Genomic DNA, 13,984 nt, shown 5'->3' with positions numbered 1-13,984 from the left:
TGGGAAATGTATAGTTTTCAGTCTGCTATTTTATGATGATATTTTCCTTGTTTGTTAATTCACAAAATATGCAAAGTTAATACTCAAACAACGCCATCACTTGCTTTTGTAGTATCAGTTTGGAGACAGTATTTGACATCAGCTGACTAAAAGAGGAAAGAAATCCAAAATAAATAGTCAACATCTAAGACCACTTATTTGTTTTCTTGGACACTTGTGAAGAATTCTAAATTTCAGTGCCAGGTATGTAATGGACAAAGCAACATGACTCTTCTGTCTAAATAACACATTAGTTTACCTAGCACAAAATACTTGAAGAAAAGAAAGGATTCTTATCAACCACACTGAGCTTGAACTGACAAGAAAATGAGAATAATTTCTAATATATTCCAATAGGACTCATAACTGCACTCTGTAGCAGAAATCAGGGTGCATAAACAACAATTTTAATGTATGTACATTTAAGCACTGCTTCAACTATTGTTAAGCACCAAAGCTATTTCTACACTTAGCTAAATAATAAATATATACACAGAGAAATTAGTATTACGGTGTTTTGTACATATTTTCATACAGTTATCTCTGAAAGGTTTGAGCTTATCTAGTGCATTATTCAAGCTTTATTACATGTCTTCTTGTACTGCTTGCTTACTCATCAGCAAAAGTGTAAAGCACCAAAGTGATCAGCAACTCTGTGTTATGAACAGATGAACTGTTGCTCAGTCACTAAAATCTTCTTCCCTCACAAAAACAAAACCAGGTTTTCCTACTTGAAACTAGGAGTATTCTAAAAATCCCTTCAGGAAAAAGAAAGTAACTGATTATATGGAGAGATCTAAACAGGCTGGAAGACTGAGCCAGCAAAATTTTCCCAAAATTTTCTTTTAACAGCTGTGCTGCACCTGAACAGCACAGGTGGGACAGCACAGCTGTGGCTGTCCCAGCTCTGCTCAGGGCCCCTGGGGGTTCTGGTGGGCAGTGAGCTGCACATGAGCCAGCAGCCTATGAAATGGATTCAATTAAGTCCTAAAATTTGGTTTTGTAACCAAATGGATGGGTGTTTCTTTTTTGCAAAGTTACATACATTCTGACTTACAAGATTATGGGAGAATATAAAAGTTTGATAAATATTTAAGGTAAAATTACAAGTGTAATGAGTCTAATGAGGTTTCTGTCAAATACAGGTTCTTTTTCCGCCCTCTACAAACAAGGCTGAAAGCTATTATCTACCTGCAACTTTTTTCTTAAGACATAGTCTAGTTGAATGTCTTATAATTGGAAATGATTTTGAATTGGAAAGCAGGTCACAAGCAACACAAATACTGACAAAGGATTGAACTAAAGATGAAGAATCCAACCATAGACACCTGAATAGTAGTTGAGAAGTTAAATGCTGGTATTAATGTAAATACAAGAGAAAGTACTTTCTTTTCCTTTTAAGATTTTCATTAGTATTGTTCCCTTGGATGAATTTAGCACAGCAAGTTAAAACTGAGATATTGCTTTTGTTTTATAGGAATATAAAGTAGGTTTGTTCATAGGTTTTTTTTGGGAACTATTAGAAATATTCTATTTGTGTTCTGTAAAGTCTTGGCATGGGAGGAGGCACTTAGAAAATGAACAAAAAGTAACTTTGCTTCGGAACAGTTCTACATGCAGCAAGAGTTATTCACATAATTTCAAAACTGCTACACATTTATGCAATAATATTTAAAGGCTCAAGAAAAAAAGAGTAAGAGGCCAGTAATTATCATTCCACTTCTGAGTAAAATATGACACCACGTGGAAGATAAAGAGGGAAGGTAAAATTGATGGAAAAAAGGTCAGAAAGGAAAGAAGGTACAAAAACAAAGTCAATTTTTGACATGGAGGAAAATTACTAGCCTTCAATCAAGTTCAGTATTACGTACTCCTGATCCTAAATAAAAATCAGAGAAGTCCCTTACCTTTATGTAACTTTGTTTTTCAAAGCACCAGAATGTATCAGAAACTTGATTTAAAAAGGAAAGTAGGATTTGTTTCCAGACAACAGGCTGCATCACAACCACATACTGCAGACCAGCGTTTCATAATGTAATCCTCACATAAAAACAGTCTAATGCTGTAACTTGCAGCAATCAATATTAATACCTTTGTTTCGGGCCAGCAAGCTCTGAGAACAGCTTGTGTCCTGAAGTACACAAGTAGCTTGCTATCCTCATCACTGAGATGGAAGGCTTGCTCTAGAATTTGCAATACTCTGATGCGAGGCTTCACTGCTAGGGAGTCATCACCACAGAAAGGTCTCAACCACTCCAGAAGGTCATCTGAAGAAACTATTTTCTCCCTGTAATTAAACAATACTGTGTTAAACAGTGTCAGGTAATAATCCTAACGAAAATACTACATGGATTTTTAAAACTTAACAAGCACATTCAATCTGTAAGAAATACCTAACACCAGGAAATGGCAGATTGCACCTCTCTGAGGCTGCAGGGAAACCAGCCCCTGTATATCAGGAGCCCAAAGCTCCTGTAGTGTGCTGTAAGAACTTTTTCCAGCCTTCAAACAACCATGCAATACCATAGGAATCCATCTGCACACTTAAATATTCTCCTACAAAATACCCTGGGCACCATACAATGGTGCTGGGTTTCAGAATCTGGAAATCCAAGTCTATTCGAGGTGTCTGGACCTGACTGATGCCTGAACTACCCCACCACCTGACTTTATGGAAAACCAGCTTGAATGCTTGCATTTTTAGTATGACATTTTTATCTCTGAATGCTTATTCATACTGTCACCTTGCACTCTTTTTCTTCCTTTACAAGCCCTTTCTTTTCCATTCCACACACACAAAGTATTTTCTCCCAGTTGCAGCGCTAGCCCTGTCTTTTTTTCTGTACCATCTCTAGCTAGCTTGATCATTCTAAGTTCTTAGCATGATAAAGATTGCAAAATGCCCAAATTCCTTAGAAAGACAAAAAAGAGAGATGCCAAAAGCCCCAAACTTTGGGGTCAGACTTTGTTAATTATAAATACTCTTAAGTATATAACTTGATTCAGAAACTGAATTATATCGAATATATTCTAACTGTGTGGAAGCATTTACAGTTCACAGATGAGCAGGAACTGACCAACCAGTTCACAGCTGGAGACAGAATAATCTGTGGTGTCCCTTGGAGGCTATAAACTAACAGGTACCAAATCAGTAAATGCTGCTTTAACTTACAGTAGTATTTTACACTCAAGCAACATTTTTCTTTAAAAAAAGAAGGCAAGGAAGTGGCTCCTGGTGGAGTGTGATTTGTAACTAATGTTCCCTTATTTGTCTTAACAAGACAGATGGGAAAGTAATATGAGACAGAAAATACCAAGTTAACCTGTCTTGCAGTTTTGAAATAATAAAGATTGACATCTGAAGTTTTCATATTACAAGGATTTCGATTTTACTTAAGCTTTATATTGTCTGAATGATGCTATTAGCTCAGAACTCCAGCTGAATTAGACATACCTTTGCTGAACAGGTGGCATTCAAACTGTAAATTGGAAGTCTAGGAATTAAAGGGACTTGCTGGAATATTTCAAGAGCTTGTACAGCTTGCACTTGATGCTTATATATGTTTTCCTGAGGAAAATATTTCTGTTTTGTAAACTGAGTAGCTGACTTTTAAGGTAATAAATAAGTATTTGAAGGAATATAAACAATCCCTTGTAAACACCATTACTTTCACTCCAGCTTATTGTTTCATCAGTTAAATGTTCATGAAATATACAAATAAAAGACTCCAGAAAGTGCATCTCAGACGTCCATTATACCTTAGAATACTGCAAATTATATTTACTGCAAATTTTTACATCAATTCAGTCTATTTCAGTATCCAACATTCAACTAATTTATTTTCATTGGAGAAGCCTCAAAAATAGTGTAACTGTTTTTGTGTAGCTACCAGAAAGTATGGGATTTTATTATCATTATTATACGTGAAATTTTTGTTTGTACATCTGGGAGGAAAAGAAGCTGATTTTTTTTTTTGTTCCTTCTTTGTCTTTATAGGGAGTGAAATGGAATATGTCAGTGAGACATACATGTGATTGGAAGTACGGACATTCCCAAAATAGGAGAAAAAACATGATGAAGCATCATGTAGCCTTTGGGAAATTGTTTCTGCACTATGCCTTACAAATATGGACAAACTTAGATATCTAAATTCAGATATCTGCAAGTGAATCATTATTATTTGCAATTTATCAACTAAATTGAAACAAAAGCAGTGACATGCTCCTGGTAGATATACAGTCTGCAGCAGTCACAGCTGAAAAACCATTTTCTCATTTCACTATAATACACAGATATCTAAATTTTAGGTTCGGTGCTTTCTTCCAAATGATCAAGTAAAGACTTCTTTCAGGGTTCAGATTTTGAAGATGAAAAATGATCGCTCGTTCCATAAAGTCTTAGAAAGCCATGTGCAAATCCATTATATATATGTCCATGAAGAAAAATCATCCATATTGAGTATTGTACCTTCAAAGCTTTCATGAGAAACATCTTTCATAGTCTTACCCAAAGAATCCATACAGGAAGCTCTTACCCTTTTTCAACGCTTGCATGCACTGCAGAAATTATACCTTCAAGGATTCCAAGTGGATCTTCCTCTGTTGTAGATAAGTCACCATTCCCACTATTAAGGGAAGACAAAGTTAACCATTAAAATGGTCCTTAATATTGTATCTCATTTTATGCACCTGTAGGATTTATATGAATTGTTCAATAATTGTAAGAATTTTCCATTTTCGCTTCTTAACTAGTACCTTTATTTTTATGTCAGAGTAATGCAAAAAAGCAACAAGAAAGAGTGGGAAAAACATACTAAAACTCTTATATGAAACTTGAAAGGAAAAGCACAGTTAAAGTTTAGTGCTTCTAACACAGATTAATTAGGTCAGCAGAATATGCACTTGTAATCTCACTACCTTAAAGAACAATATGAACTAAACAAACCTAAAGTTATACATAAATGTCACCATCTTTTCTGTCCAAATCGTCTTGCAGTATCTGTTGGCTTAAAATAGCTCAGCTGTAGCCTGAGTCAGTAGTATCCCATCTGCTGATTTCTCTGGGGTCAAGCCACCATGGAACAGCAGCCTCAGTGCACGTGTGGATTAGAGAAATGTCCATCACTCCCATCAGACACTTCAGTTAAAATACAGTTTTCTTCTGGAGGTTAAAAGGTTGTAAAAATTCAAGAAAGAAAGAAAGAAACAAACAACCCAAAGCCACTCTGGTAGGACAGCAAGCTTTGCTCTATCACTATGAAAGTGACATTTTCAGCTAAGGTTCCACTAAACAGACTCAGTGCTGAGAGAGGAAGAGATTTTGCCCTGGTACTCCCAACAAAACACAGAGTTTCTCCCCAGGAAAACCACTGTGGTGGCAATGGGGCCTGGATGAATTGGACAGACAGCTTTGCCTGAGTTTGTCAAAGCTGCACTAATGAAAGAGAAAAAAAGGCAAATAGTTACCAATTTGTCTGACTGCAGATGATTCAAAAAACCCAGAGAAAAAGTGTATTTTCCCTATAGGTCATCTTCATATCAAAGCTCTTCTGCTATTAAAAATGTCAGCCTCTTCCTAAATCTGTTCTTACCAATAACAAACTCATGCCTAAACAACTTTGACTGTTCTGTCTTAAGCCAAAATACTACACAGCTGATAGTAATCTGCAAAAATAACCATGATATTCCAAAATATTTTTTGTCAAGAGTTAGAGAATATTTACAGTTTTGTCATTTATTACATCACGAAGATAAATATATTTCCTAGACAATGATTATATCATATAGCATAGAGACCTAAATCTTTATAACCTTTTACGTCTTCCTGCATTCAGAATTTTCATCTTTCCTATTTTTATCTTAGTAAGTGGCCAGCATTCCAGTGAGCAACATAGGATTAAAAATCAATATGACTCTACAGAACAGATACAAGATGATTTGTCACATGAGGAAAATTTAGCATACTTATCTAATATTATTATATTGCACTCCTAAAGTTTGAAATAGGAGTAGAAGGTTGTTGACACTGTTTTTTTCCTCAAAAGATACTATACATACGACTGATAGAAATGCTGCTCTTAGTACCAGTATTACCACATGGCAGCTAAATAACTTTTTTTAAGAGTGAAGCTTGAATCTAGACATTTTTCTAAACGTCTTTGGAATATTTGGAAACAATCAAATTATAATTTATAGTACAGAACATATATAAATATTCAGGGCTTTAAACTCTCAGAAACATGATATGTCTCCAAAAGATAAAATCTATTTTTACCAAAACGCACAAAAAAAAATTTCATTCTCAGAAGGAAAAAAAAAAAGTGTGTTTTCACATAAAGGAGTCATTAAAGAACTGAACCTTCTCTTCAGGAAAAAGAAAAAAATTAAACACCTCTAGGGCAGAAGTGTAGAAATGGTAAAAAACAGACCAGTATTCAAATAATGATTTTATGCAACTGGCTACATACATTAGGAGATGGTTTCAATTTCCTTTAAAAACATAAAAAGCTGAAAAAAAAAAATTTATGTCCTTAAAATGAAGGCAGATATAAGGTACTTCATCAATGCTCTTTTTAGAAGCCACTTTGTTAATGATTTGTTACAGGCCGGATCTAAATTTTCCATTTTTTTGTGCCCTTTTTTTCAATTAAGTTTGTAATAAAAATACATTTACGAAGAGCATTAACATGGCATATATCAAAAGGAAACTGAAATACTTATAAAACTTGCACACTAAGAGGAAAATGAATATTGAAACAGAAACAAACAGGACATTTGCAGCCCTTCAATACTTAAAGTGGGATTATAAGAAAAATGGTGACAGACGAGAGAGTCAATTCAGACTCCATGAGAGGAAGTGATTTTTTACAGGGAGGCTGGTGAGACACTGGCACAGGTTATTCAGAGGTGGTGGATGGCCCTTTGCTGGAAACATTCAAGGCCAGATAGGATGGGCTGAGTGACCTGATCTAGGAGAAGATGTCCCTGCTCATTGCAGGGGGTGTTGTACAAGATAACCTTTAAAGGTTCCTTCCAACACAAACTAGCATAGGATTTAACAGTGTACGGAAAGTGAGTTCTTACTGCTCTCCTTGCATTTAGTTATGTTTAGTGTACATTAACAACTAACATACAGAGGAGACCAACCAGCAAACCTTATATTTTGGGTATCCTCAGTTTAGACATCAGTTCTGGACAGTCCTAGCCCTTGCTCTTCAAAAAACGTAATCTCTCTCATCAGAAATTAAAGTTGCTAGTTCCAGTCACAAGTAGGCCCTGAGCTCCGCAAAAAAACCCTATAACAAAACAAAAAAACCCCAAACAAACCCAACCCAAATCAAAATAGGTCAAAAGAAATGCATCTGCAAAAGCTAATGGGCGTTTCTGAAAACAAAGAACACTGTTTCTGACAATCTGTGAAGGTGATTTTCAAGAACAACAGATGTATGAACATTCACAGGAAACTTCAAGTTTGTCAGACACAGAGAGATGTCTTTTACTAAGCACAAGGAAAGGAGAAAAAAGGTTAATTAAGCAGTAAGCTACAGTTATCTAGAATAAGGAAATACTAAAAAAATCTAGAAAGACTGAAAGGTAGCAATTTTTAAGCTTAATACTGCCTTTTCTGCCTAATGGTTAGAGGAACTAAAGAGATGACAGTTCATGAGAGAAATAATCTTGTCAAGTTCCCACAGATTGCTGCCTTGTTCTTTTCTTAATAACTAATGATTAAAAATAAGCAGCTACTAACAGAAACAAATATAATTAATGAAGGATTAGTCTTCCACGCAGATTATATGCTATTTTATGCATGTTTTAAACAACAGAACATGACTCAGTGTTCACCTCAAAACTCCTAGGTATGAGCTTGGTGTAATTACACTGATAAAAGCTTATTTTGATTTCAGTTCAGTGTCAGAAAAAGTGATGCATATTTCACCACATTCCTCAAACAGAATAAAGTACAAAGAACACTTGTAAATTAACTGCGTCTAATTTTTTTTACCTTATTACTGTATTAATTGAAAATACTCTAGCTTTATTTTCCTCCTTCTGATTGTGCTTTGTCATACTTAAATATACGGAAAATAAGGAAGTAACATCCTGATGGTGTGATCATTCAAAGCTGGGGAAAAATGTCTTAATGGCAAACCATCATTTCCATCTAAAATACCACAAAATCATTACATAAAAGTTACAAAATTACTCTGTAATTTTGCTCAAATGAGATGAAGTAATAAAAAATCTGATTTTTTTCCCCTGTTAATGTAGCTACTCTTTCTAGCAAAGCTGGATTTACTTTCTTCAGAAAACACTGGGCATTAAACAAAGAATTCTATCTTTATGGAGACCATTAAATGTTCAAAAGACAAACTGTCTTTCCAGACTGACCAACCATGGCCATGCCTGCAGTCGTGGATCATGCAACATTTCCTGTCCATCATGTGTGTGATCTTAGGCAAGGAATTAAATTGAGCCTTAGGTAAGACTAATCAGGTGACCATAGTTCCTAAAATATTTTGGGTTTTTTTCCACAAGTTCATGGTTTCTACTGATGAGGCATTTGAGTTTTATTTATAGTAGCTGTTTCTACAGGCAAACAAGGAAGTGCACAATACCTAAGTCACATTAAATATGAAAACATGCTCTGCTAGAGAGCTTTTACACATACCAGTAAAAGACTTTCTGTTTTGAATTTTGTGTGCCAGAACTAGAGAGTTAAGGAAGACAAAAGTAGTTAAAAGAACTGGAGGACAACACTGCTCTTAGAGTTGCAATTTAATGATTTACAGTTTACAAAAGCCTGAATTAGGCAAATAACTATGTTATATTTAACAAAAAAATCTGTTCCTGAGAAGGTATCAAAGTTGAGCCTGTCATATCATACATTGCTGTAAAATGAAGCCAAAAAGTAACTTAAGCTTTTGTGAAGACATTACTTTCTGAAGAAGGTTCTTCTGCAAGAATGACTGTATATGCTAATAACAAATGATATTTTACTGTGTTTGAAGGGTAGTTGTAGTTAATGCAGCTGGAAGAAAGGATGTGTATTTTCAGTCACAGAAGTGGTGGACTGTTGCTTAATTTTCAGGCAAATCACTGACACTACCATAATTTTTCACTTCCATACAGACCTCTTTCTCTTGTGTTTTCAATACCTCAGTTACATTCCTTGTCACCACAGCTATAGAAAATCCATGTTCAGTGTAACAGCCTAACAACTGCTACTCTGAAGGTCAATTGCCAAAGAATGTTCCAACACAATCTCTTTCAAAACTACTGTATAAAATAACCACACTGTGTAACATAATAAAGCTCCAGTAAATACACCTAAAAGAGGTTTTCTCTTGAAATGTTGCATTTATTGAGTACAGTGCTGCTTTTCCAGCTACACTGGCAAGACTACTTTAATTGTATGCAAGAAATGCAGAAATGCAAGTATTGAACAAAATGTTGTAATTTGTGTTGTATCTTGAAAGAGAACATCTGAGCACAGGATGAACCCAATTTTATTCACAGCAACACTATGAATACCAGCAGGCTTAAAAGATGCCAAGCAGTAACCTTTCTTTTAATTCCTTCCTATATTTAGATTATATTTAGTATGTTATAATATTAACCCTTGCTGAATTTAATCCTAGGGAGGATATTATCTCAAGTGTTTTCTATTTTTTTTATGCTAGGTTTTCACTTCATGCTCTTTTTTATTATAGTAGACAAACTTTCCATAGTTCAGAATGACATGAAATAATCTTTTTTTTTTTTTTCTCCCAAAAAAGCAGGAGTGGGAATGGAATATTTCTACTGATCACATTAGGTCACATCACACCGCAAACCATTTTAATTGAAACTTCCAACTCATCTGACACTACAGTTTTCTCTATGAGACAGTCATTCCCTCTTTCCAGGGAGGAAAGTCACTGGAGTGAGGAGTTACTGGAGATGGTCACTGTCCCAGAACTTTAAATCAAGTTGCAGCCATTCCAGCATTGCAATGCATATAAAGAACAAATAATTCAGTTCACAGTAAAGTGTTGATAAGAAGCAGAGTAGAAAGGAGAATTTTGATAGGTTTCTCATCCTCTGCATGTTAATGAGACTCATTATAGTCCAAATAACTGGACTTTGTGAGCTTTGTATCCAGTTACATCACATTGCTAGTCAGGAACAGCAGGACAGTTATTATCAAAAGCTAAATTGTTCTTCTTCAAATGGACAAACCCAGACAATAAAGACTGTATTACTTATGTTGCTGTGCAAAACCTCTATCATCATTGAGTATGCTGTGAACACTCTTAAACTGAGTGACAGGAGAAATCAATTTTCTGCCAAAGAGGACTGCAAACAGTTTGACAGGCTGCCTTCTTTTCATCTGTGGCACTTCAATCTGCTGTAATATATACATACATGCTGAAAAAAAAGCAGAGCCATAGAAAATTTTCCACGCTAGACTTGTTTTCCAATTCCTGGTGTGTGCATTCAGATCATCCTGTCCATATAATTTTTCTGCATGCAGAACAACATATTAAATTCTCAAAGTTTTATGTCTCTAAACTGGTCTTAGAAGTGCTAAACAGTGTTTACCAGACATCTAACAGCAGAACACTCTTTCATACTTGTTGCATGTATCTCTTTGAAACAAATCCTTCAGAAGAGAATTCTGTATGAACAGTTAAATGAGAAGTATCTGTTCAACTTATAATGGATGATACAAAATTATTCTCCCCTGCTTCCCTGCACTCCCTTAAAAATGAGGGGGAATAAAATATTTCTAATGAACCAAACCAACCAGCACAAATAACCCCCAGCTCCCAGAAATGGCTCAACAATTTTTTCCGAAGATGGAAATTGTACAACTACTGGTAGGACACGTTGTGGCAGAAGCTGTAACTAGGCCTCTGCTGCCCAAATGCCTGCCTCAATTACCATTTCCAATAAGCATGTCTTCTGTTTAAGAAGGAAGAATTATGTGCTGTTGTAAATGCTACAAAAATTCATAAAGGCACATAAACATAAAGATGTAAAGCCAAGGCTTTTAACCAAAAAAGCACCAGTGAACAGGATAAGCTCTGTCTCACTTTGTTCAAATTGCTCAGGCTTCCCCTACTCATAAAAATATAAATATGAAATTATAGGTAAACAGAAACATCAAAGAACTCTCCTGTTACTGCAAAATCCAGACATTAGAGGCAAAAAATACTCACTGCAAATAAACAAAACAAACTACCCAACCAAAACCACAACAAACCAACACACCAACTCAACCAGCCAAAAAAACCCTTCCAAAAATCCAAAAGAAAGATTTTTGTGCTTAATTAAAGAAGTGTGCTTACCTTAATATACCTACAATTTTTCTAATAGCACATTGGACAATATCTTGGGGAGAAAGGCCTAGATCTCCAACAGCCACTTGTAACAACTGCTGCACCATGTGCAGGGGCTGACCATCTATACACATGGCTACTGCTTGCTCATGGATTTTTTCCTTCTCCGACCTTGACAGATCATATAAATAGCCGTACTTCTGTAGTGTATCCTGTGAACAGAGTTTTTAGAACACTAATCAGTGTACTCCTTATTTACAGGGCTGTATCAGTCTTCCTTTCTGCTAGGAATTAACATATACTGAGAAAAAGAAAAGATTGATGGAATTGAATTTTCAAAACCCAGGTCAACAAAAGCAATGGTAGAAAACATTAATAAAATATGACAGAAGATTGATGTCTATCACTGCTAGTCATGGTAACACTCAAAGCAAGCACTAGATCAGTAATCATTACCTGTTCGCTGCTTTTCAAATAAGCGATAAAACTGTGAGTGAGTGTTTCCAGATGAGCAAGAGATTGTTGCAAATGATTCAGAGTTTCTTCATAAGCAGCAGATGGGTTTTCAGCACCTTTCATGTCATTATCTGAAATTTTTTTTCTTGATTTCTCAGAAAGATGTTTGACTGCGTTAATAGCCTTCTTAGTCACTTCTATCCTGGCTTCAACTGGCAGCTGAAAAAGATTTCTCAATTATTTATTCATTCATTACCTGCACATTACTATTTGTATTACAGCAGTGCCAAGAGGTCAGGTGGCTCCACAACACAGCATAAAACTAAATGAAGTATTTAATGGGAAACAAGTTTGTTTCTAACTTCTCATTTATTAAAATGATCAGTATTTCATTACTTTCATCTGCTGTCCTTCTTTTTACTCGTCCTTTTCCTGACTCATGTTCATTTTAAACCATATGAAGTTCTTTTCCTAATAATATTTATTATTTTTGTAGACTGACACCATATAATCTTTGATTTTTAATTCTTCATTGAGAGATATTTGAGAATCGCTTTACAAGACTGACTGATAACTCACTTAAGGTTAGTTTTGTCAGGTTTAAACCACTGCTTAAAATATATCTCTAAGACCATAACCACAAGCAAAAATCCCAGAAGGATGGAGAAATTTTAAATCAATCTATTCAAAGCCTAAGTTTTACAAAATAGTAATTACCCAGTAATTTTAAAGACCTATACAACTGGTTGTATCTAGGCATTAAACTGGAACAAAGTCTGACCTTCCTATTTCAGGAAAGACACAGCTTCAGCTGGAAGTCCAAAACTGTGGAGGCCAGTGCACCTCCTGAACCAGAATACAGGATGCTACCTTGGAGGGACCTTCCCTAGATCAGACAAGTCCCTTTGGGTCAGGGTGAGGAAAAGGAGTCTCCTCCCAAAGTTCTTTCGCTATTATGCAAATGTATCCCAGTTCTAGTGTCCCTGTTGGCCCATTGGCCTCTCCAGCCCTTTTCTCCCTTATACATCCCCTCCCTAGAAAGTTCTCCTTTCCTCGAGGCCCCATTGGTCCTCGTTTGGTGCAATCCTCTGCCCCTGTTTCACCCCTGTTTCCCCACTGGCTCTCCTCACCTCTTACCCCACCCTGCACCACTTTCTCCCTCACCCACTGGACCCTGTTCTCAACTCTGCCCCTACTACCCCATATATAGACCCTGGTCCCTCACACGTGCCCTGTCTTTGTCCCTGGACCCCGTCACGTGCAGTTGGGTTACAGTCTCTCCATGGATTCCAAACAAAGACCCTTCCTTTTCTTTGCTGCTGAGCAGATTACAGCTGATGGTGTGTGTGATCACATATGAGTGCCTGTGCCCCCAGGGGACTCCCCAGCCAGGGACGCTGCTTGGAGGCTGCAGCACTCCCCCACCTCCACCCGCCGCAACACAAAACAGAGTCTGAAGTACGATTTTAGACATTAATGTATGATTTGTTCATTTGTAACTTCAAGTGCACTTATAACAATGCTTGCAATATACTTTCTAATGGGTGAGAGTGTCCTCTGCCTGAACCCTAAACCCAAAGCGCATTAGTCAGGTGTTTTAGTTACTAGAATACTGAACAAAGACATAAACAATTTTAACTTTCAAGCTGAAATACACAAGAAACAGAAAAAAATGCTAGAACTTGTACATCACAGTGAATAGGAAATAAGATGAATTATCATAAAAGAGGGCAAATAAACTGCTACAGCATTATTCATACAAAGTCCAAGAGATGTTTACATCATGAATTAAACTAGCTACCTGTAAAGCCATAAAAAGTTTGATAAGGATTATTTAATGGAAAGTTTTACAGTTTACATACTGCCCCCCTGCCCCTAGATAAAAAGTTACAAGTGAAAGATCTAGAATTTACTCCTGGCTTTTTGTGCTGTTAATGTGAACCCACTAATTGTCTATTTTAAAGGATATTTTTAAGGATGAAAGCAATACGAGCAGACATTATTGTTAGTGCTAAAAATGTTTGCCAGTTTTAACACAATAATACAAAGGGTATTTTACCATACAGTTTCAAATGCAACAGAGTTTCATTCCTACTCAAAGCTGGCTACTGCGAACAAGGCTTCAATATAAGGTTTTACTCTAAGCAAGGAAAAATTCATGGTCT

At 36.0% G+C, this 13,984-nt stretch overlaps 1 protein-coding gene across 1 annotated transcript in view; it reads right to left on the bottom strand.

Annotated features, from left to right (window-relative positions):
- The window catches only part of NBAS (NBAS subunit of NRZ tethering complex), a 162,541-nt gene that overhangs the window by 34,828 nt on the left and 113,729 nt on the right, over positions 1–13,984 (bottom strand). Inside the window, exons 45-48 of the mRNA XM_063424697.1 lie at positions 11,820–12,038; positions 11,373–11,575; positions 4,575–4,664; positions 2,131–2,326 (exon numbers count right to left, since the gene is read on the bottom strand). Of these exons, the coding sequence (XP_063280767.1) occupies positions 2,131–2,326; positions 4,575–4,664; positions 11,373–11,575; positions 11,820–12,038 (708 nt within the window). The remainder of the gene's footprint in view (positions 1–2,130; positions 2,327–4,574; positions 4,665–11,372; positions 11,576–11,819; positions 12,039–13,984) is intronic.

This window comes from Prinia subflava, chromosome 2 (genome assembly GCF_021018805.1).
Source record: "Prinia subflava isolate CZ2003 ecotype Zambia chromosome 2, Cam_Psub_1.2, whole genome shotgun sequence".
Lineage (NCBI taxonomy): Eukaryota > Metazoa > Chordata > Aves > Passeriformes > Cisticolidae > Prinia > Prinia subflava.
Note: the sequence above shows the minus strand (reverse complement) of the source record. Positions and strands in the feature narration are given on the sequence as shown.